General features: G+C 38.0%; 3 protein-coding genes across 8 annotated transcripts; all 3 read right to left on the reverse strand.

Annotated features, from left to right (window-relative positions):
- Nucleotides 1–613: 613 nt before the first annotated feature.
- Nucleotides 614–6358, reverse strand: LOC137710399 (signal recognition particle-related / SRP-like protein). Of its 5 annotated transcripts, none has more exons than XM_068449406.2 (14): nucleotides 6053–6358; nucleotides 5857–5947; nucleotides 5700–5766; nucleotides 5470–5580; nucleotides 5092–5287; nucleotides 4779–4864; nucleotides 4266–4461; nucleotides 4043–4154; nucleotides 3150–3277; nucleotides 2812–3018; nucleotides 2577–2686; nucleotides 1879–2008; nucleotides 1436–1585; nucleotides 614–1039 (listed from the first exon to the last, which is right to left on the reverse strand). In XM_068449406.2, exons 2-14 carry the CDS (start codon nucleotides 5945–5947, stop codon nucleotides 818–820), a joined length of 1806 nt encoding a protein of 601 aa, XP_068305507.2. In that variant the 5' UTR covers nucleotides 6053–6358; the 3' UTR covers nucleotides 614–817. The 5 variants fall into 5 exon arrangements, with proteins under 5 accessions (XP_068305507.2, XP_068305504.2, XP_088551741.1 ...); XM_068449403.2 differs by having other exon boundaries at nucleotides 1436–1588; nucleotides 6053–6321; XM_088695615.1 differs by having other exon boundaries at nucleotides 5857–5959; nucleotides 6053–6244.
- Nucleotides 6359–6791: 433 nt separating this feature from the next.
- Nucleotides 6792–15173, reverse strand: LOC137710505 (putative alpha-mannosidase At5g13980). Of its 2 annotated transcripts, XM_088695611.1 has the most exons (29): nucleotides 14836–15173; nucleotides 14489–14760; nucleotides 13728–13811; nucleotides 12624–12712; nucleotides 12343–12517; nucleotides 12094–12213; nucleotides 11852–11938; nucleotides 11695–11766; nucleotides 11467–11580; nucleotides 11280–11380; nucleotides 11097–11190; nucleotides 10828–10995; nucleotides 10657–10746; nucleotides 10444–10509; nucleotides 10290–10346; nucleotides 9924–10143; nucleotides 9678–9817; nucleotides 9512–9577; nucleotides 9366–9425; nucleotides 9218–9292; nucleotides 9033–9080; nucleotides 8804–8923; nucleotides 8616–8681; nucleotides 8378–8490; nucleotides 8063–8147; nucleotides 7756–7962; nucleotides 7608–7655; nucleotides 7453–7521; nucleotides 6792–7350 (listed from the first exon to the last, which is right to left on the reverse strand). In XM_088695611.1, exons 2-29 carry the CDS (start codon nucleotides 14702–14704, stop codon nucleotides 7156–7158), a joined length of 3045 nt encoding a protein of 1014 aa, XP_088551737.1. In that variant the 5' UTR covers nucleotides 14705–14760; nucleotides 14836–15173; the 3' UTR covers nucleotides 6792–7155. The 2 variants fall into 2 exon arrangements, with proteins under 2 accessions (XP_088551737.1, XP_088551736.1); XM_088695610.1 differs by lacking the exon at nucleotides 14836–15173 and having other exon boundaries at nucleotides 10828–11019; nucleotides 14489–14771.
- A 439-nt stretch (nucleotides 15174–15612) lies between these two features.
- LOC137710310 (putative alpha-mannosidase At5g13980) lies at nucleotides 15613–21796 on the reverse strand. Its single transcript, XM_068449242.2, has 27 exons — nucleotides 21466–21796; nucleotides 21201–21373; nucleotides 20930–21104; nucleotides 20696–20815; nucleotides 20461–20547; nucleotides 20271–20342; nucleotides 20064–20177; nucleotides 19868–19968; nucleotides 19678–19771; nucleotides 19409–19576; nucleotides 19232–19321; nucleotides 19074–19139; nucleotides 18928–18984; nucleotides 18502–18721; nucleotides 18256–18395; nucleotides 18092–18166; nucleotides 17949–18008; nucleotides 17789–17860; nucleotides 17648–17695; nucleotides 17423–17542; nucleotides 17221–17286; nucleotides 16971–17083; nucleotides 16777–16861; nucleotides 16480–16686; nucleotides 16331–16378; nucleotides 16176–16244; nucleotides 15613–16074 (listed from the first exon to the last, which is right to left on the reverse strand). Exons 1-27 carry the CDS (start codon nucleotides 21697–21699, stop codon nucleotides 15880–15882), a joined length of 3069 nt encoding a protein of 1022 aa, XP_068305343.2. The 5' UTR covers nucleotides 21700–21796; the 3' UTR covers nucleotides 15613–15879.
- Nucleotides 21797–22423: the final 627 nt, after the last annotated feature.

Raw genomic sequence — 22423 nt, forward strand, 5'->3', positions numbered from 1 at the left:
TTGTCATGCATGAAATTCAATGTACCTAATTGTACTTAAAAGCCAAGGTTGTTAATATAATGAAGGTAATAATAACGTTACGTTGGCCTCCGCCAACTACTTCCAGCAATTGATGACATTGATAGAAACCTCATTGTCGGTGACACCAATCTCTTTTGCCACTTGCCGGTATTAAGTAGTCATGCTGTGAGATATGATAACCAAGTTTCTCTAGAGATGGATACTTCCCCGACAAACCCGACCCCCGCCCCGCACACGGCGGGTTTGGGCAGACCCACAGAGAAGGCCACTATCACATCTTCAACTAAAAACACATAAGAACAAGACTTTTTAGTCAAAATGGTCATTGAAATTGACATAACTCTTCATTTTGGTTACTGAGATTTGAAATTGATAAAAATGACCTCTGAGTTTGCCCACTATCAATCATTTTGATTGTTCCGTAAAAAATATCTGTTAAATAAGGATAAATGACAAAAATACCTCAATTTCACGGAATGATCAAAATAATTGACGCTATTCTATCGATTTTAAATTTTAAGGACTAAAGTGAAGAATTATATCAATCTCAAGGACCATTTTAGTTAAAACGCCTAGGAATAAAAACCACCACTTTCCCCTCTAAAAATTTCATGTTGTGCTTATATAATTTTTCCATCATTCGACAACAAAAGTAGAAGTTGCATATCCATATTCCCTGTTTGCTAATTTAAAAACTTGTGTCTCTAAGGCTGCCGAGGACAGTACAATTAACAGAAATCGTCAAATTCTTCCGAGTATGTAGTGAACCTATCGTATAGAAAAAAACTCTGAGAACTCATCCCCAAAACCTTTTAAGGAAGCCGCCGCTTTTGTCTTTCCTCATCCTATGCTGAAGTGACGGGAAGTCGATGTGATTGTAGGCAAGGTCGAGCACAATGGGGTTGCGAGGAATTGATTGAAAGGGAGGAGGGAAGGCTTCAATACGCGGAGCACTTTTCACGTTTGCATCGCCAACTGCAGACTCGTAGACATTGAGTTTCTCAAGGAGGAATTCCACCTGAAATAAATATCCAAATCAGCGTATCACATAAAGTGATCATATTAAGAGCAGAATCACAGAGATGCTAATACACAAAATTTCAGAGAAACTCATCCAAAAGAAGGTTAGTATCACGGGGTTAGGAGTCACGGTTTCTCACAACCTAGATAATACATAACAGCTTGAACATCTATAGAAGCCAGTTCTTGAATCTGGATGGTCCAATGTCTGGGCAAGCCTAGACAAGCCCGAGACGGCCTTAAATGGTCCAGATTAGGTACACCTCTTCACTTTTGGCCTCAGTATCTTGCCCGACACATTACACACTAACCAGACAAACACCGATATGATTACCAGAAATTTTTGCACAATTCTGGTTTATTTTTAAAGAAGAGGAAATGATTTAAGTGGTACCTTCTTGTCAACGCCACTTAAGTTGATACTAGATATCTTTTTTGAAAGGTTTTCAGGAGCCTTAAGCTCTTCCATGATCCCCATGGCATGTTCGATGCAACTGTTGGATCTGCACTCATCACACAATGTCTTCAACTCCTTGATGACCGCCTGCTATAAAGATAGAACCGATCAAACTTGTATTCATCTTAGAGCTCATTCATGAAAATTGGTATTTGGTATGATAAGAGGTCAACTAATTGAAAGTTTTAACTCAAAAAGATCGGTCTCCCTGGTTGCATGGGAACCAAAGGCCATATACTAAACAGAAACCTAATGTAATGTAACCCAAGATGCATCTGACAAAAGAGTATTAATTTAAAGTACAGAGGTCAATGTTTATGCAAAGTTGCAAACATATTTCCAAAAAAAATAAAAAAATAAAAACCCACACTAATACGCACCTCATCACCATTATTCAGAGACTGGAATTTCTGTAGGGCATTCTCTGCAAGGGAGCGAGCATGGCAGTACAACACATAAGCTTCTACCCTCTTACCGGCCAAGCTGTATGATTTGCCCAGAAAGAAACACCTGCGAAAAGTTGGAATACTGATAAATTTATAGAATAGACAATATCCCTTGACACCTATATACCAACTCTATTGATAAGAGTAGAACCTTGGTTGTTTGTTCAAGCAGAGCAAAATAACAAGCATGAAACTGTAAACAAGATATAGTGAACCTCGCTATCAAGTGCCTTAGTTTTTTCTAAAGGGGTGAAGAAGACAAAAGACACGTAATTTGGTAACTGCAGAAAATTTAAAAGTCAACCTAAGTACAAGAAAACCACTTTGTGGTATTAGCTTTTACGTAAGAGTTCCTACAATGGCAAGAAAAGTCATCTTGATACATGTAAAATTGGTGTTTTAGGGCCAATGATTTTGTAGAAGATAGGGATGCCTGAATTCAAGATTTAATGAGGCATAGGTGTCATCTGAAAAAACAAGCACAGAAGCAATCCCCAGAACATAACATTGATGAAGAGAAGTATGCCAGAGTTCATAAAACAATATATATATATATATATATATATATATATATATATATATATATATATATATATATATATATTAAAAAGAGAGCTCTGCCGAAAAAAAACCTCTCTGCCCGGAAGGCTAAACTTTTTAGTTCACATTCGTCAGCAAAAGCCACTTCTTCTGGTTTTCTGTCTCTTCCCGAGCTGACTAAATCTGATAGATCAGATGTATTCTGCCAAATATCACAACACACATGGTATTCTATTTATAACCTGAGATATCAGCATCTAGTAAAAGTAATTCATTTACACATGATGAAAGGCAAGTAGGAAACAATTCAAAACAGAGGCAACTAACTTGTAATAGTAGATCATACAACCTAACAAGCTCTTCAGGCTTAGTAGCTTTCTCGTTTTTGTCATCACGTCTTTTGGTAAGTTTACTCTTCGCAATGGTAACCAACATTTGGTTGCGCTCAATGGTTCGCTCTCCCAATACAGCACTAACAGCTTTATCAAGGCCATTCAGGTCATCCTTCACATTTTCAGAATTACCTGCACTGGCCTATATACAGTGCATCAGAACAGCAGCATGAAAAAGATACAAAATAATGATGAAGCACATGACAAAAAGACAAATCCCTGGGGGCATCAGAAAAGGAAAAGAAAATATCTTATATTGAGAAACTTCCATACCAAGTCACTGCGAATGCAACCCCTTGCCTCATGGTATGCAGTAAAAATTTTGTCAAAAATGCCTAGTTTTTTCTCTGGTGGGAGTGAATTAGTTGATGAACCAAGCAAATCTTTCTCCAATTCTTGAGCTGAACAATTTTGTCACATCAAAACAAAGAATAGCGGTTAGTGGAATTAAAGTATGCAAAAAGAAAGAAACAAATAAAACAAAAGATAGCATTTTATTGGAATTATAAATGTGCAAAAATAAAGAAAGAAACATGACATGATGATTCACACTAAATTTGCACAAAAATTTGATAGAATCTGTAATTTGTGAAATCTAAGGAGGTTAAAGGCTGCATATTTCTCAATTGCAATGACATATGACAAGTATCCGGTTCTGGCTAGGACTTTTCCCTACCTATAACTTTTCTAAGTCAAAATTAAAAGGATATCTTCCTCATAGCAGTTCCCTGAAATATGCATCAAAACCTTGTCTAGTTTTTTTTCCCATTCTGAAGATTACAAAGACCCCACCCCACATACAGTCTTATTGAATGGTGCACCTTTTCAAATTCCAAAGAGTAGTTCAGTTTTGTGGTTCTCAGATCCTTTTAGAGTTATAGACATACCATCATTTTTTCAGTGAAAAACAAATTTCCATCTTCAGCTAAAGGTTCTCATCATACAAACAAATCACTCTCGTGAGACCTTACTGGCACATACATTTACACTCTCACACACACAAGCATGAACAACAAGAGATATGATCTGCTATGCAATGTCCTCTACCAACTAACAAAAACCTAAAATCAGTAGGAATTTTATTTTATTTTATTTTTTTATGAGAACAAGAAAGAAAAAATCTTTATATTGGTGCCATGACTTAAAATAGTAAACAAACTACTGACCTTTTAAAATGGAAACTCGAGTTTTTGGATTTGTTATTGGAAATCTATGACCAAGCCAATGAAACTCTGTCATGGAGGCAGCCTGTTGAGATCTTGCCTCGGCCATAACAGCCTATATTTCCAGGTTTCTTCAAGTCATCAGTAAAATAAAAAGAAGCCTCTGAGGGATAAAGGGAGGAAAAGCATCAAATGTATGGTTTACTTTAAATGAAACCAACCCTACCTCCAATTTAGCCTTGAAGAGGTCCAGCGCAGGTCCTTCCATCTCACCAATCTGTAGAAGTTCAGAGGCTTGTAGATTTGACTCTCCAACCTTGTGTAGGCAGTATCGAATACTAGGTTCTAATTCCTCAACACGCTCACGGCACAAAACTTGATTCTCCAGGTCTCCATATTTAGCAAGTTCCTCATAAACAGCCCTAAACATATTAACACAAAGTTATACGTACACTACTCATTGAACCAAAAATACTTGACTCCTACATGCATAACCGTCTAATTCAAAATTCAAATGCTGTATCTGTTCCATTAGAATTGTATAATTGGAGCTTAACTTGTAGCAAAAAGCAACTAGAGAAATTATATTCCCTTTTGCAGCATGTATTTTAATCGGTTAGTGCTTTTGAACATTGATACTTTATACTTTTGGGGCAAACACAAACTATAGGCATCAAATTACCCATGAATTTCTAACATAAAAGCAGCATTAATCAATGTATATAATTTGAGATTGAACCTGGCACTTTTGAAATTCATCAATGCAGTGTCCCAATTTTGATCTTGCTCAAACAACAAGCTCCCTTTCATAAAGGAGGCATAAGCCTACATATTAAATTAAAAGTTGCAAGGTGAGAAGAAAATAAACCATGCCCCCTTGAAACAAAAGTTCTATTAAATCAATGAAAATCACATGTTAATCTCATACCATATGATTATCATCAGTGCCGATGGCAATTAAACATCTAGAACACATCATATTATGACCCAAAAATATTATAAATTTGGGACAGGACATGCACATGCAACTGAAACAAGAAAAAATTAAGCACCTCGGCTTCTAAAGAAGTCCTGGAATCTCCCTTGATTGCACACAACTGTGCAAAAAGTGTAGCCCATTTTACTGCCTTCCTCAGCCTACCAATTAGATAGATTCGCTGACGAGCATTTGGACCATCCAGAACCTGTCTCTTTTCCATGGCATGGCTCCACGCTCTCTCCGCCGTATAAAGAACCACATGAAGATACCTATCATAAATCCAGAAAATTAAACCGTTAAATCATGAAAAAAACTCATGAAATAAAAAATATTGTTTCCTAGTTCATACATATACCAAAATTCGTACATTTTCGCTAGTCCAGCAACAAAAATAGACGACCAACATATAATTCAATTCCGAAAACAAAATTCATGCGAAAATAAGACCCACCTCACTTCAGTGACAGTAGATTCAGTAATGGCCCGGCGGTTGTATTTACCGCGGCCATGAGTGAACTTCAACGACTTATACAACCTCCTCAACCTTGCAGTGCAATACCTCCTGCGAAAAAATTCAATTCCAGCAACAAAACATATCAATTTCTACTCACAATGCACACAAACACACACCATGAACAACAATAAAACACAAAATTAAACCAAATGACAATGAATATGTACCGATAACGAGTGTAATCTCCGTGGCGCAATCCGTGCTGCATCTGAGCAGATTTCAAGAGCTGCAGCACTGTTTAAATCAAAATTAAATTAAAATCCAGACGAAAAAAACCGATGACGGATATAATGATATCAGAAACGAAGGGATTTGCGAGCGAACCGTTAATGGAGAATTTAGGGGAGATCTGATCGGAATTTTTGGGCTTTGTATCGTCGATTTCCATGGCGGACGCCTGGCTCTCTTTCCTCATCTGAAAAACTCTCTCATTGAGAAAAAAAAAACACAGACAAATCAATTGATAAGTAGAAGCATTTCACAGAGAAACGGCGGCGTTTGGTTACCAGAAAATACCTACCTGGGATAAGGTGATGTCTCGGGTAATGTAATTCGATGGATTGCTCCGGCGGCGGCGGCGTCGCAGTCGCAGTGCTCTAGGTATCTCTCTTTCTGGCACGTTCTACTTTTGTGGTTGGTCTCTTGCCTTTGGCGCTGTTACAGCATGTGCCCTTCACGTGAATGGACAAAAAGTTTATTTCCATTCCAATGCGTTCTGAATTCACGGCACCACAATATAAACAATAATTTAAATCAATCCAGATCATCCAATATTTGTAGTATTTAATGCTATACATTTATGTTGTATGGAAGAATTTTAGATGGTGAATGTATTAGGTACATGCACGTAACTTAGCAAATATTTTTGTCAATGAGTTTGACACGTGTGCAAATATTTCTAATTTTGTGTTTTGAATGAGCAATTTGCTATACATTTATGTTGTATGGAAGAATTTTAGATGGTGAATGTATTAGGTAAATGCACGTAACTTAGCAAATATTTTTGTCAATGAGTTTGACACGTGTGCAAATATTTCTAATTTTGTGTTTTGAATGAGCAATTTATGCTTATGTGCCAAATTGTGTTATATTAGTCGTGGATACGATTTATTATCACATGGCGCTTTGATTTAGTAATGCATTGTATTGGACAAAAACGCTACGATAACAGTAAACATGTTTCATCTAAGTAAAAGTCAAAATTTTTCAATTCTAAGCTGCTTTTATAAATAAGTAACTTTTTTCTAGTAATAGTCAAATTTCATATTTTTAAGTTGAAAATTCTTTAGCTTTAAGTTTTACATCGTTGTTTTTAGAGCGTTTAAAGCTCAATGATAAGAGGTTTGCACCAAAGACTACATTTTGAAGAATATAAAGACGATAATTCAGTGTTGTGAAAAAAAAAAATTAGAACAAAAACCCAAAAATAAATAAGTAATCTGTAAATGGGGAGAATCGGCTCGTGTACGAGCCGATTCTCCTTATTCATTTGGTTCCTCATCTTCTCCATGTCCGACGAGACATGTCAATTCAGTCTCTTCTAAATCCAAGTACTCGAGCGCCCTTGACAAACGAACTCCTCAACATCGCACATTCTTACTTTTCAGCGGTCGAACATCTGGATTACATGTCGATGATAAGCGTTCGAATTTCCATTGGAGCAAGATCAACCACCAGCTTTGTTGGATCAACAGGTCCTCCCCTCAACACTTTAGCTTCTCCTTCGGGGGAGCCTTCTGCTTTCCACACTAGTCGCTTCTTCTCCATTTCCGCTCGTTCTTGGTTTGCAGATAAACTCATTTCCGTTACTTTTCTAATCTGAGTTCCATTGGAACGAAAAAGGTGTTACCAGAAGTATTTTAGATGGTTAGTTTTTCGGATCAGTGTTTTTCTTCTTGGACCGATGTTTATGTTACGTACCTTCTTATCTGCAAACACTTTTTTGAGCTCTACACTTGCCATTACCGAAAGATCCTTGTCCTCATCAATCTAGCATTCGATACACCATACAAACATCGGGCTTATTAGAACTCGTTGCTGAAAATGTCAAGTATGAGCAAGGAAGAAACTAAAACCTCATATAAATGCGCAAGGCGGAACAGAAGTTTTCCATCTTCCAGCTCCTACAGAGTTTTAAAACAGGATTAACAATGTTAATCTGATAAGGGAATTTTTTATTTTCCTGTAGGATGCTGCTTCCATCTTCTCGGGGAGATCACAAACCTGGAGGGTTATTATCGCGACATTATCAGGTAAAGTGTAGGAAGGATCCATTCCGGAAAAGGTTGTGACATGAGAGCTTGTCCAGCTATCTTCATCTTGTTCTGTGAAGGCTAAAAGAAATGGAGAGTATATCTCCTGACCAAATGATCGACGCCATTTAGCGCCCTCTCCCAATGGATCGAGTCTGAGGTAGTACTTTCCGATGATCTGTCAATGTATTTAAAAGTTAGCATATCATATGGGGGAGTGATGGTCTTTATGAACACTAAGAACCCTAGCTAGCTAGGGTGAGTTTTTAGGATCATACAATGAGTCCTTCACAATCATCTTGAATGCACACAGTTTCGTTTAGGGCTTCAAATATACCTTTGTCATCGTCACTGAGCAACCTCCTAATAAAAGTGGAGTGTAATCAAGAAGATATTAACGAATTCGTTAGTATTCCAGCATTTCAGAATAAGAGTGAGGAAATTGATTCGTTTCCAAAACAAATAGCGGGAGGCTAATGCCGAGGCATATAAATTCAAGATAGATTATAGCGTTCTCACTAACCGCGTTATTAACTAAACAACAAAGACAGATCGAAAAAAGAAATGTAGATCCAGAGTAAAGGGAAGAAAACCTATGGAGCATGAGTTCCAATTGTCCATCCACAATGCTGGATCCACCCACAGATCTATCTACTAATACTGACAGCTCTGTGTTGTTATCTTTCGTGTAGATTCCGAGATTAATCTGTAATGACAGAGAACTTTGTCATGTCTTGGTTAAAGATACATACTTGTCGTAAAAGGTAATTTTCCAGAAAATTCGAACATGAGACAACGAGACACATTGATCGATGTAGTAATTACACATACTGGATAATAATTTCCTGCAACAGGTTGATTCACTTCAAGATCCCAGTCTTTTCTGTAGTCTCGAATCTGTGAAACAATAATTTCTGTGAAAATTTCTAGCAAGTTGAAGACATTGAACAAGGCTGGTCAAAAACCGGAAAGACAGCACGTTATTCTGCATAACAAATGAGAACAAACACAGAACATACTCTTTCGATAAAATCGCGCCCGTTGGAGTCTGTGTAGAATCGTTTGTTTGTTTTCATGCCGGTTGTAATCTTGCTTACAATATCTTTGCCAACACCATCATCGATTGGTATAGGGCCAATCTGAAAGATCAGAGCATTGTTGTAAAAGGAAAATTCTCAAAACTTTTAGTTCTTGGATCTTCAATTGTCGTATCCAGCGGAAACACACAATACAGTGCAGTTAACTCACAATAAATTCAATCTCAGCATGCTCTTTTTCCTTGTACACTCTAGTGACCTGTTTAAGCATATGCAACAAATAAACTGTTGTTAGTATCAATCACGAAACCTTCACACCACGAAAGAAAACTCATACACACACACACACACATATACACATATGATCCCATATTTTTATTAAGATTCTGTAACCACCTGGTAAATCCAAGAGTTTATCCTCTGATGTACTTCATCGAGCAATGGTCCTCTCAGAACAGTAAAATGATCAACCTGCAATTCCTAATGGTGAATTTGCTATTTCTGACTGTGACTGCATATGGTAAAATGACATTCATTTACCTACCTTCCCTCCGGATTTAATGGGATATGAACCATTAGGGCGGAAGACATACGCTCCCTCGGCCTTCAGAAAATAGAAACATTCCCTTTTCAATCTTCATCACATATAATCACGTTTAATTACATTTAAAATGTGTATTACTTCATTACCTGTAAATCGACATATCCATTATCTCCAGCATAGTAGCTAAATGATTGTTTTATCCCTTTTTTGACCTGTATTTATAGTACATATCAAATTATATGCACGGAGAAAATCAATTTAACGAACATTTTTGCAGAAAACAAGTACTGTTTGAGTGCAGAAGTTACATACCAAGCTTCTGCTGTTCATATATTTAGTAAGTTGTCCATCATTTCCAGAATAAATAAGTCTCAAGTTGCCTCGCCCGACTTCTATTGTATCATTTCGACCTGCTTCTGACCTGTACACTGTCGGTCCCTCTGAAGTAGTAGCTGCATTTGTAAGGCGGAAACACAATATCTGAGCCGTCATTAAAAGTTAAATCTGGTTCTGATATGTTTCTTCAGTATCACACGGTAAAGAATTCACATAGTCAACCTTTTCGTGTGGCACTTGAGATGACGTAAGTGCTAAAACCAAGAGGGGGTACAGTTGCTGAAAATGCAAGCCAATAACTTGGAGTATCTCCCAGGGATTTACCAAGATATGCCTTGACATGGTAATTTCTTATGGTCGAGGATGCATTAAGCAGAGGTATGAGCTGTGACTCAATTTCTTTTCCTGTAGAATCTCTCACAGCGACGTTTGCATTGATAACCTATAGAAAACAAGTATCCAGAAAGAAAAAAAACAGGAAGAACATATACTTACTTACCTAGAGATATGCACACAAACGCGTGAGAAATATAAAAAATCTTAAAACACAGTAAGGATTTCAACATGAAAGAGGAAATAACTACTCACAGGAATCTTTACGACATCCTTTCTTTTCCATCCCAGAGAATTATAGACAACAATAACCTACAAAAGAGAAATGCATAATCACGAAATAATTCGTTCTTCTTGATTGAAACATAAGCATGGCAGATGATAAATGTCATCGTTGAACTATCCTCACCAGGGATTTCCCGGTTGACAGATCAGCCTCTGATGGGGGGCAATAGCTAATGTTCAGAAGTGGACACTGAAACAAAATATAAATGGAAGAATATGAACAAAAATTGTAAAGTGATAGGAAATAAGAATCTGTTAACGTAATGTCAGCTTGCTGTTAATCCAGTGGTAAAGTGAAACAGCCGAAAAATGTAGGACAAAGGGTAGTTTAATTTGCCTGTTGAAACTTCCTTGACAGATTCTCGCAACCAGCTCTTGGTTTGGATTCTGTCATGCAAGCAAGCGATTCTGCAATAACCTTCTCAGCCTGCAAGAAATCGAAACCATTTCGTTATGCAAAAGTAAAGAAACTACTGAGAATATCGGGAATGGTATAAGTTTTATCTACCTCATTGTAGCCTATTGAAAGTCGTTTTGCATAATCATCGGCCACATGCTGCCTCTCCGTGCCACTAACTGCATCGTGATGTTGAGCGATTGCTAAGGCGTCAGCCAGAGAATCTGTCTTAGACCCTGATTTACTCATTCCCTTAAAAAATTCAAGTTGCCTCGCTGCCTGATCATAAATTGAAGAACACAACTACCTTAATACTCTTTGAAATCTTACTCAAAACATAATTATTACCAACGCAGGCTAAAATGTTCAGAAGAGTATACCAAATAGTAGCCGCTCATCATTCTAACATAGCCCTTGAGGGCTGGCCTGCTTGTAAAATATCCGGTCCAGTAAATATTTTCTTTCTCAGCGTATCTGATGGATGCGCATAGTTATAGGTTAGCAAGCTGGAAAAGGACCAGGTACCTGTAAATGACGATGAATTTCAAAAAATTTGAACTCACGGAAAGAAGTCTCCAGTCTTGATTGGCCAGGGTTCATTTGTTGCATGTTTGGCATCAGTGTATATTGACGGAGTTGAGTATAGCGCATTCACACGCCCATCCTACGAACATTAATACGAAGACTTCCATTAACAGGGCAGAAAATGTGAAACAACAACAATGTTACACTTTACAGCCATGGACTAACTTGATTCACGTAATGAATGAACTTATCCATCTGCAGAAACCATGAATGCGCGTACTGATACTTGAAATCCGATCCCATTGTCCACATGATATGATTCGTATGAGTAATGTTTGCCTGAAAACCAGACGAGTGGTTTGCATAAGCCCCGACAGATCTAAACTCTTTCCTGAAAGTAAAACTTGGGCAGAAATGAATCGCTGGTAGACAATCTAATAGGATACATCTTACTTGTGAGATTGCAGCAGATACGAAATCATTTACACGCTCGAGCACATTGTAGTCAGACAGATCAGTATCATCCTTCAAACAAGGAAAGCCAAAAGAAAATAAATGAATCTGTCATCACGTTACTACGGACTACATAGGCATTAGACTGTGGACTCACCTGAACAATAGGGGATAAGTCATCAACTTCAAAGTAAAAATCATTTGTCGGAGGTCCATAATTCTCAGGGAATGCACCGGCGAAAATCTACAAACACAAAGAAAAGAGGTTGATTAATAGTACATTTCCAATCTTCAAAAAGTTCGCAACTGAAAGAAAGAAAAAAACACGGTTTCAAAGCTGAAACACCAATCCCTCCAGAACTAACAACACAACTTTGTGGCGCACACACGCACACGCACCTGTGCAGATGATCCGAGACTCTTAGAACCTCGCCAGACAACCTCGAGGCTTTTCTCATTCTTCCGTTTAGCTCTGTCTTGGTAGTCAATTCGCGCAAAGAAAAGAGAGTCAAATCCAACCTATGCCAACAGTATAACTGATGTTCAACAAATGGTTTCACAAATATCGAGCATTCACTAAATGCATGTTACAAATAGAGTAACGAAATGGTTATAAAACGGGCCCTAATAGTTTCAAGAAACGCGCACCTCAGCTCCCAACAGGTAGGCCTGCACTGCAGAATGTCCGAATGGATCGATCTGCCAGCCAATTCTGGGAGTCACGTTGAACTCTTGCTTGATAAACCGATGCCCGAGAGTCGTCTGATCAATCATATCGATGTAATGAGCAGCAGCCTCATCATGCATGCACATCCCCCCATTTCTGCAAAACAAACCCAGATCGTAAACAACAGCAAGACATTTTATTTTCTTTTAAATAAAACGAAAAAAATTGAAACTTGGACTGCAAGGCATTGCAGATTTTGTACATGAGTTCCAGTTGACCGGAGCTGACTAGTCGCTTAACCGTGTTTTGGGTCGCCTCCGTTTGGTCTCTCCACCAACGTTGGAAAAAAATCTGCATTAATTAATCAACTAATCCATTTACATTTCTGATTCCATTTTCGTTTTTCTTAAAAAAAAAAAAAAAAACACATCAACAATCAGATGTTAATGTAATTAAATTGGCTAGAGCGGATACGCTCTCCGTATACACTTGACCTTAATTCCCCCTCCTAAACATTAGATTAGATTGGTTTTAAGTAACATCCCCTCTCTCCCCACTTCAGTTCGAACCCATTTGGCTTGTTATATAAAAAAACATAGTATTATTTAGACATAAAATTAGCACATAAAATAGCCTCTAAACCTGGAAAAGGATCGTCGTCGGATCCTTTTTGTGAGGATCAAGCAATTACAGTCGTTTATCGTATATCGTGCGGTTAGATATCATTTTAAATTCAAATTTTAAAATTGAATATAAATAGTATCTAACAAAAACTGACCACACGATATACGATGAACGACCTTGATTGCTTGATCCCCCAGATCCCCACAAAAAGGATCCGACAAGGATCCTTTTCCACTAAACCCAACCCTTGATAGTGGGACCCATAACCATACCCCAAATTTTGGTCCCACCTCCCTCTCGCACCACCTCTAATCTAGATGGCCGGATACCCTACAGAAGAACCTATGTGCTCTACTATTGTATGTGGTAGAGGTGGCAAATCAACTCATTGAGTTGTTAATGAATACCTATTAAGATATATTTAGTTTGATTCACCTTATATCCTCATCACTACCAATCCCACCTCTATATAATGATGATATCAATTTTGGATACCACACCGCTCCAATTCATCAATTCTTCTTCACCCACTTTCAAATGGTGCTTGTTGCCCACCCTCTTTCTCTCAAGACCCTGGTAAGTAAATACGTGTATCTGTGCGTACGTATTTTCTAACATACAATACATATATTATACACATACATATATACTTTTTACATTAAAAACCCGTTATTTTCACACAATTTTTAATCATACGTATAAAAATCACATATTTTCAACTAATATTAACGATATTGATTACCTGTTCAACATATATGAATTTGCGGTTTTCATCGGCCAACAAAGCGGGAACCAACGAATCCAGCACCATCCGAACACAAGCTACCTGAAAACAGTAGCTTTAATTATTATTATTATTATTTTAATATCATAAAAGATCGAGTGTTCATTAGCAATTGAACATCCAAATTTCAAATTAAGAACCGGAAGATAAATTAAAATTTAAAAAGTGAATGAAGAAAAAATGTTCATACGGGATTTTTTCTTAATAATTTCCTATAATAAAAGCAATACAATTAACTGAAAAGCACAAGTAAATTAATATGAATAATGCTTGTGTTCCCTTAGGGGAACCTACTTGTCCCCTACCTCTCCTCATCCTACAAACATCATAATTGGAACCGTTCGTTTACTTTATTATCATTTAAAGATCGTATATGAAAAAAAAAATCATTCAGTGTAGAGATCTTTTAACCATTTTTATGCACCAAAAAATGGACGTTTCATCATAAGAGCATTTCCATCGTGGTCAAAACCATTGATTGGTTTGACACTTATGGAAGGTTAAATAATATCCAGATCAAATGATTTTTTACAGATATAATCTTCAGATGATGAGAAAGAGAATGAATGATTCTGATTATGATTTTCGTAGAGTGAAAACGCGTTAATCATAAGTGAGAGGTCACGTCATAAGTAGGTTCCCCATGAGAAACACCAGCATTATCGAATTATTAATTAAAAGTAAAATGATCAAATTAAAGAAAGGGATGGGAACCCAACCTGAAGGGAATTGTTGGAGCCAGTATAGTACTGATCAACGGTCTTCTTCCATCCGACGTCGTCGTGGGTGTGAGGTACTAAATGAACGTTGAGCTTCCCGGGAACAAGGCGCGACGTCGTATTGTAAACCATGTACTTGGACTCCCCACGTAGAAACACTTGAACTAGCAGTACCATAACCAAAAGAAGCCTCAAGCAATTAGCTTCAACCGCCATTGAACTCGTAGCTCAGTTGTTTAAGAACATTCACGCTTGCACCCAACGTTTCAAGTCTTGAAAAACAAAAGAAAGAAAATATATTAAGGTGATGAGAAAGCACATGAACTTATTTAAGGACGTCGCAATACCAAAGTCCTGGTCGTTGTGGAAAATATGCGTGTCTTGGTCTTTTGTGGTTGGCATTGGGTCTTTTGTGATTAAGGAAGTGTTAATGGAGGCAGTCGGCAGGACCCATTTTCTTTTTTTTTTTTATTGGGTAAAATCTGTAGACTACATCACTTTGACTGGAGCAGATGTAACGTGTTGTTTGATGTCTAACCAGTTATATGCTAGCCTAGCATTGAGGTTTCGTTTGGTGGGTTGCATGAGATAGGTTGTGATCAATTAAAATGGACTTGAGTCCGGTTTGTTGTTTGTTGTGTTAAATGTGAGATGAACAGGATTGAACATTATAGGTTATGAGTTCACAATAAAGTGGGTTATCTAACATATCTTTATACATAGATTACAAGTCTTGTCTTACAAGTCTCTACCAATCCAATTCTATCCTTAAGGCCAAATTTCATCCAGCTCACCAAACAAGTCCTAATAGGTGTTTATTTTAGTAACACTTTCTAAAAGAGAAAGAGAAAGAGAGGGGGGGGGGGGGGGGTGTGGTATGATAGCTCTCTTCTTTAAAGCTTATTCCGTAGAAGCTAATATCAAGCTATTGGCGTTTTATCCGCATCTTCTCGACCAAGACCCGCACTTTTTCATAGGATTTTAATATATCTTTTTTAAGTGACATATTTCAAAGAATTTTAAATACTTTCTGAATAAAGTACATACATGTGATGTGATCCTACACCAAAAAATGCTATATAATCAATTCTAGCACAGTTGTGCATTTTCGTTTGCTATAAGCGTTTTTGGTTGTCTGAAAACGTGTTTATATTATGAATCATTCGTCTTAAAAACTTCTGAGAATTAGAGCCAGGCTAGTGATCCACATGACATTATCTTATAACAGAAGCAATAATGTATAACAATCATAAAGGACTCTGAACTTCATTTTGATTCAGTGCCTTCTGAATCCAAGTTATCCGAGCACCCTTGAGTGTTCGAGCTTAGTATCGAGCGAAAGCAATGTCTGTACGTCGCACATTCTTACTTTCAGCCGTCGGATATTTGGACTAGAAGTCGATGATAAGCGTTCGGATTTCCATTGGAGCAAGTTCAACCACCAGCTTTGTTGGATCAACAGGTCCTCCCCTCAACACTTTGGCTTCTCCTTCGGAGGAGCCTTCTGCTTTCCACACTAGTCGCTTCTTCTCCATTTCCGCTCTTTCTTGGTTTGCAGATAAACTCATTTCCGTTACTTTTCTAATCTGAGTTTCATTGGAATGAAAAATGTGTTACCAGAAGTATTTAGATGGTTAGTTTTTTGGATCAGTTTTTATCTTCGTGCACAGATGTTTATGTTACGTACCTTCTTATCTGCAAACACTTTTTTGAGCTCTACACTTGCCATGACCGAAAGATCCTTGTCCTCATCAATCTAGCATTTGATAAACCAGAAAAATATCAATCTTATTAGAATTCGTTGCTGAAAACGTAAAGTATGAATAAGGAAGAAACTAAAACCTCGTATAAATGTGCAAGGCGGAACAGAAGTGTTCCATCATCCAGCTCCTACAGAGTTTGAAAAACAGGATTAACAATGTTAATCTGATAGAGGAATTTTTCATCTTTCATAGGATGCTGCTCCCATGTTCTTGAGGAGAGATACGAACCTGGAGGGTTATTATCGCAACATTATCAGGTAAAGTGTAGGAAGGATCCATTCCCGAAAAGGTTGTGACATGAGAGCTTTTCCAGCTATCTTCATCTTGTTCTGTGAAGGCTAAAAGAAATGGAGAGTATATCTCCTGACCAAATGATCGGCGCCATTTAGCACCCTCTCCCAATGGATCGAGTCTGAGGTAGTACTTTCCGATGATCTGTCAGTATTCAAATCAATCACATTAGATGCAAAAAATTCTGGTATTTGTGAACACAAAGAACCATAAGGCTGGTTTTTATGATCTTACTGTTAATCCTTTGCAACCATCTTGAATGCACACAGTTTCGTTTAGAGCTTCTCCAACGCCTCTGTCATCATCATGGAGCAACCTCCTAATAGACAGATGGTTGCAACATCAATAACCATGAAATTTACTCAATATCAATCGACATAATTAGGCGTAGTTAAACATGAAAATTCAAAGTAACCGAGAGAACAAACCTATGAACCATGAGTTCCAATTGCCCATCCACAATGCTGGATCCACCCACAGATCTATCTACTAGTACTGAAAACTCCGTGTTGTTGTCTTTTGTGTAGAGTCCGAGATTAATCTAAAATGACAGAAAACCAGACTTTGTCATGTGATTAAAGAACCTAATCACTTCATAATTTACAACGGTTTGAATGATGAATTTGGGAAATTCTTGGCCACTTTTTCTTTGTCCTGCTTTATCCGATATACACATACCGGATAATAATTTCCTGAGACGGGTTGATTCACTTCCAAGTTCCAATCCCTTCTATAGTCTCGAATCTGCAAAATAGTAATTTTGCTAAGACAATGTATAGCTGCACCTTACATTCACTTGTTTCTTTCGAGTTGCAGATGCTTCGTACATGTTCTATAGAGGACATTTTTGCACTACAAATGAAACAAGTATATGACATACTCTTTCAATAAAATCACGCCCGTTAGAATCTGTGTAGAACTTTTTGTTGGTTTCCATGCCGGTTGTAATCTTAGTCACGATTTCTTTGCCAATTCCATCATCGATTGGTATAGGCCCAACCTGCAAAATGAGAATCTGTTGTCAAAGAAAGTTCTCCAAATGGTAATTCTTTGATATCCACATGAAACATGCAATGGAAATACGCAACACAACGCAGTAACTCACGGTGAATTCAATCTCAGCATGCTCCTTTTCCTTGTACAATCTAGTGACCTGTTTAAATTTGCAGCAAATAAACAATTGGTAACATCGTTAGCGAAATCTTCACACCGTGAAAAAGAAAACCCATATATCATTTCCACACACCTGATATATCCAAGAGTTGATCCTCTGATGTACTTCATCTAACAACGGTCCCCTCAGCACAGTAAAAGAAACCTGCAATTTCTAACGGTAACTCGCTATTTCTTATTGAGATTGCACTTGATAAAAGTTGAAACATTCATAGAAGATATTATGTATGTACCTGCCCTTCGGAGTTAATGGGGACTGTACCATTAGGGCGGAAGATATAAGCTCCTGAGGCCTTCAGAAATTAAAATGTATATCAAGGTTAGGGAAGTAACAACAACAGCAACAACTGAAGACTTCGATATATCTTTGTTTTACCTGTTTATCCGCACTTCCATGATCTCCATCATCTCCAGGATAATAACTAAAAGCTTGTTGTATCGACTTGGTGACCTTCAGTTGTAAACCAGATGTTAAATCAGACGCATTGAGAAATAGCCTCAAGAATCGAAACACAGATGCAAGTTGGCAAATTCGCTTACCAAGCTTCCGGTGTTGATGTATTGAGTAAGTTTTCCATCATTTCCGGAATAAACAAGTTTCAATTTTCCTGGCCCGACTTCTATGGTATCATTCTGACTCGTTTCTGACTTGTAAGCAGTTTGTCTCTCAGAAGTTGTAGCTGCAGCAATAGTAAGGAAGCATGAGAACCAAAATTTGAGCCACTATGCACAAGTAGTACGGTATGTTGAATGAGTATTGTATGCGTAAAAATTCTCATCGCTAACCTGTTCGTGTGGCACTTGACACGGTGTAAGTGCTAAAACCAAGAGGTGGTACAGTTGCTGAAAATGCAAGCCAGTAACTTGGTGTGACACTTGGTGATACACCCAGATATGCCTTAACATAATTGTTTCTTAGACCCACTGACGCATTAAGCAGCGGTAAGATTTGTGATTCAATTTCTTTTCCTGTATAATCCCTTACAGTGACGTTCGCACTGACAACCTGTACCAGGTCGGGAAGATGAGATCGTTCACTCGAATAAACAAAACAAGTATTCAAAACAAGATTACATTGAGTAGATTGTATGCGAAGCTAAAACATATTGCTCAATTTTATCCAAAGCGAAAACAGTTCAGGACTTGAAGTAATGATTTCCATCAAAATGCAAAGGTGAGGGTTAGAACATAGAACCGGAAATAATTACTTACAGGAATCTTTACGATATCCTCTCTCTTCCATCCGAGAGCGTTGTAGACAACAATAACCTACGAAAGAGAATGTGTCACGAAATAATTCTTACTTCTTAATCAAAACACAAACATGGAAGTAAAAGTCGTCGCCAAATTGTCCTCACCAGGGTTTTCCCATTTGATAGATCAGCTTCTGATGGGGGACAATAGCTAATATTTAGAAGTGGACACTGAAAGAAGGATGGATATAGTGTCAGCTTCTTAGTCTAGTTTTTAAGCGAAGCGCCCCAAAAGTGTACGATAAAGGGTAGTTATAATTTGCCTGTTGAAACTTAGTTGAAGAACTCTTGCAACCAGCTTCTGATTTTGTCTCTGTCAAGCAAGCAAGTGATTCCGCAACAACCTGCTCCGCCTGCATGAGACAATTGAACAGAAATCATTTCAGGAAGCGAAACTAAAGAAATTAACTACTGAGAACATCAGGAGAGATCAAGTTTACCTCCGTGTAACCTATTGAGAGCCGTTTTGCATAATCATACGCCACGTGCTGCTTCTCTGTGCCACTAACTGCATCATGATGTTGAGCAATCGCTAAAGCATCAGCCAACGAATCTGTGTTAGGCCCCGACTTGTTCAACCCCTTGAAAAACTCCAATTGTCTTGCTGCCTGTTTGTAATTAAAGCACAGTTACCTCAACAGGCTTCACATTTACTAAAAGCATAAAACGTAATACTTTACCAAGAATTAAAATGATCGTAAGAGTTTACCATATAGTAGCCGCTCAGTGTTCTAACATATCCTTTGATGGCTGGCCTGCTCGTGAAATATCCAGTCCAGTAAGCATTGACAATGTCGGCGTATCTGATAAATAAGCATGGTTAGAGCCTTAGAGGTCAAGAGAAAGGAGAAGGAATCCGCACCTGCAAGAGAATTTGAATTTCTTAAATTTGAACTCACGGAAAGAAGTCATCGGTCTTGATTGGCCAGGATTCATTTGCTGCATACTTGGCATCGGTGTATATTGACGGGGTTGAGTATAGCGCATTGACACGCCCATCCTACAAGGATTCATATGAGTACTTCAATTAACGCAGAAATCATAAAAGGGGCAGAAGATGCAAAATGACACCAATATTTTCGGCTATGGACCAACTTGATTCACATAATGGATGAACTTATCCATCTGTCGGAACCATGTATTAGCGTATTGATACTTGAAGTCCGTTCCCATAGTCCACATGATATGATTCGTACGCGTGATGTTTGCCTGAAAAGGAGAAGCAAGTAATTCATATAAGCGCCGAGAGATTCTCACACTTAAAGTAATCAGCCTAAACTGATGACAGTTTGATCATCTTACTTGTGACATTGCAGCTGATACAAAGTCGTTAACGCGATCGGGCACATTGTAGTCAAACAGAAACGTATCATCCTTCAAACAACGAAAGCAGAAATGATTGAATATTTATAAAACTACAGGGAACGTAGTTGATACACACGCACACACACATATAGAACATCGTGTCAGCTTCATTTGACAGTGGACTCACTTGTACAATAGGTGAAGGGTCATCAACTTCAAAGTAGAAATTATCAGAAGGAGGTTCATAATTCTTAGGAAATGCGTCTGCGAAAATCTACACACACGAAGGATTGATTAATAACATAATTCCAATCTTCAAATTCAAGCAATTAACACAGTTTCGGAGCTGAAAGACCAAATTCAACACTGATAATTTTGATTAGTCCAACATCAGAAGAACATAAACTTCGTGTTGCACATACCTGTGCAGATGAACCGAGACTCTTAGAACCCCGCCAGACAACCTCGAGGCTTTTGTCACCCATCCGTTTAGCTCTGTCCTGGTAGTCGATTCTTGCAAAGAAAAGAGAATCGAATCCAACCTATGCAAGCAATATTGCTGATGTTCAATCAGTGGTCTCACAAATACAATTCGCTAATAGAAAAACTCTAAATAAATTGGCAATTTCGAAAACAAAAAGTTTCGAAACCCAGACCTCAGCTCCCAACAGGTAAGCCTGCACTGCAGAATGTCCAAACGGGTCGATCTGCCATCCAATCCTCGGAGTCACATTGAATTCTTGTTTGATAAACCGATGCCCGAGAGTCGTCTGATCAATCATATCAATGTAATGAGTAGCAGCCTCGTCGTGCATGCACATCCCCCCATTTCTGCAAAACAAACCCAAATCAACAAATTCACAACCCAAAGCGAAACACCAACGAAATGATTCGAAACAATGTGAAGGGCATTGCAAGATTTTGTACATGAGTTCAAGTTGACCGTCGTTGACAAGCTGTTTCACTATGTTCTGAGTCCCCTCGCTCTGCTCTCTCCACCAACGTTGGAAAAAAGCCTGCTCAACATATATGAACTTGCGGTTCTTATCGGCCAACAATGCCGGAACCAGAGAATCCAGCACGTTCTGAACGCAAGCTCCCTGCAAATATTCATAAACATTATTGTTATTTTAATCATAATAAATTAATTAAACGTAAATTAATTCGAAGGAGCATAATAATTTAATCATACCTGAATGGAATTATTGGAGCCAACGTAGTACTGATCGATGGTCTTCAACCACCCCACGTCGTCGTGGGAATGAGGGACCAAATGCACGTTCAGCTTCCCGGCGACAAGCCCCGACGTCGTATTGTACTGCATATACTTGGACTCCGCAGACAGAATAAAGTCGGACACAACTAGTACTACTACTACTAACAACAGAAGCCGTGTTACACGGCGGCGAGCTTCAAAGGCCGCCATGTCGTCGCAGGTTAATGTTGTCGGTGTCGGTGACGGAATGCACTGAGACCCTAGAAAAGTGTTTACATATAAATATATATATATATATATATATGTATGTATGTATGTATGTATGTATGTATGTATATTGTGATGGGGCGACAATATTAAGGAAGAAGATGTTGCAAATCAACAAAATCGGATGGACTCTTGTCTTGTAGTTTGGTTTGTCGATGATGTTAAAATATATGCCAAGTTTTGGCCTTTGGCTGCTGCCAGTTAGCTTTTGGTATGGTGCTGCTGCATGTGAAATAACAGTAAATTCTTCCCTACTACGACTAACGAATCAAGTTAGTCAAAGCAGTGCCTTTGTCGTTCCGCTAAAATTTAAACTTATTAAGATGTAATTCGGAAACTGACTCGCATGAAATAAGATTCATCGTCATTATTAACTGACTCATTATCTAATAATGACTCGTGATCTAATAATACAATGTGATGTGTAGATATTGAAAATTAGTTTTCGGTGCAGGCGCCGGGACCATTGACAAAATAAATTTGGGTTTTGGGAATTGAGATTGGACCATTGGATTGGTGTCATCAGTGTGGCCCTATGAGTGCTGGCTATTTCTTAAGGCTAAGGGCTTGTTTGTGTAACAATTTTGACTTGTCTAATGAACTCAACTATTTGGATGATTGCATCTGAGTTTTTGTTATTTTATATTTTTTTTATGAAGATTACATC

The sequence above is a fragment of the Pyrus communis genome, chromosome 6, assembly GCF_041283825.1.
Source record: "Pyrus communis isolate YQ-2024b chromosome 6, ASM4128382v1, whole genome shotgun sequence".
In the NCBI taxonomy this organism is placed as follows: Eukaryota; Viridiplantae; Streptophyta; class Magnoliopsida; order Rosales; family Rosaceae; genus Pyrus; species Pyrus communis.

Excerpts from the sequence above, each read along its gene's own strand:
- LOC137710505 (XM_088695610.1), bottom strand. The coding sequence starts at position 14,704 with ATGGCGGTTGAAGCTAATTGCTTGAGGCTTCTTTTGGTTATGGTACTG. Across the intron at positions 10,144-10,289 it reads AGGATGTCGTAAAGATTCCT|GTTATCAATGCAAACGTCGC; the intron begins GTGAGTAGTTAT and ends TGTTTTCTATAG. Across the intron at positions 9,081-9,217 it reads TAAACTCTTGGATTTACCAG|GTCACTAGAGTGTACAAGGA; the intron begins GTGGTTACAGAA and ends ATGCTTAAACAG.
- LOC137710399 (XM_068449403.2), bottom strand. The coding sequence starts at position 5,947 with ATGAGGAAAGAGAGCCAGGCGTCCGCCATGGAAATCGACGATACAAAG. Across the intron at positions 5,767-5,856 it reads CCCTAAATTCTCCATTAACG|TGCTGCAGCTCTTGAAATCT; the intron begins GTTCGCTCGCAA and ends TGATTTAAACAG. Across the intron at positions 4,155-4,265 it reads TCTTCAAGGCTAAATTGGAG|GCTGTTATGGCCGAGGCAAG; the intron begins GTAGGGTTGGTT and ends CTGGAAATATAG.
- LOC137710310 (XM_068449242.2), bottom strand. The coding sequence starts at position 21,699 with ATGGCGGCCTTTGAAGCTCGCCGCCGTGTAACACGGCTTCTGTTGTTA. Across the intron at positions 21,105-21,200 it reads GACGGTCAACTTGAACTCAT|AAATGGGGGGATGTGCATGC; the intron begins GTACAAAATCTT and ends TTTGTTTTGCAG. Across the intron at positions 19,577-19,677 it reads CACTGAGCGGCTACTATATG|GCAGCAAGACAATTGGAGTT; the intron begins GTAAACTCTTAC and ends AATTACAAACAG.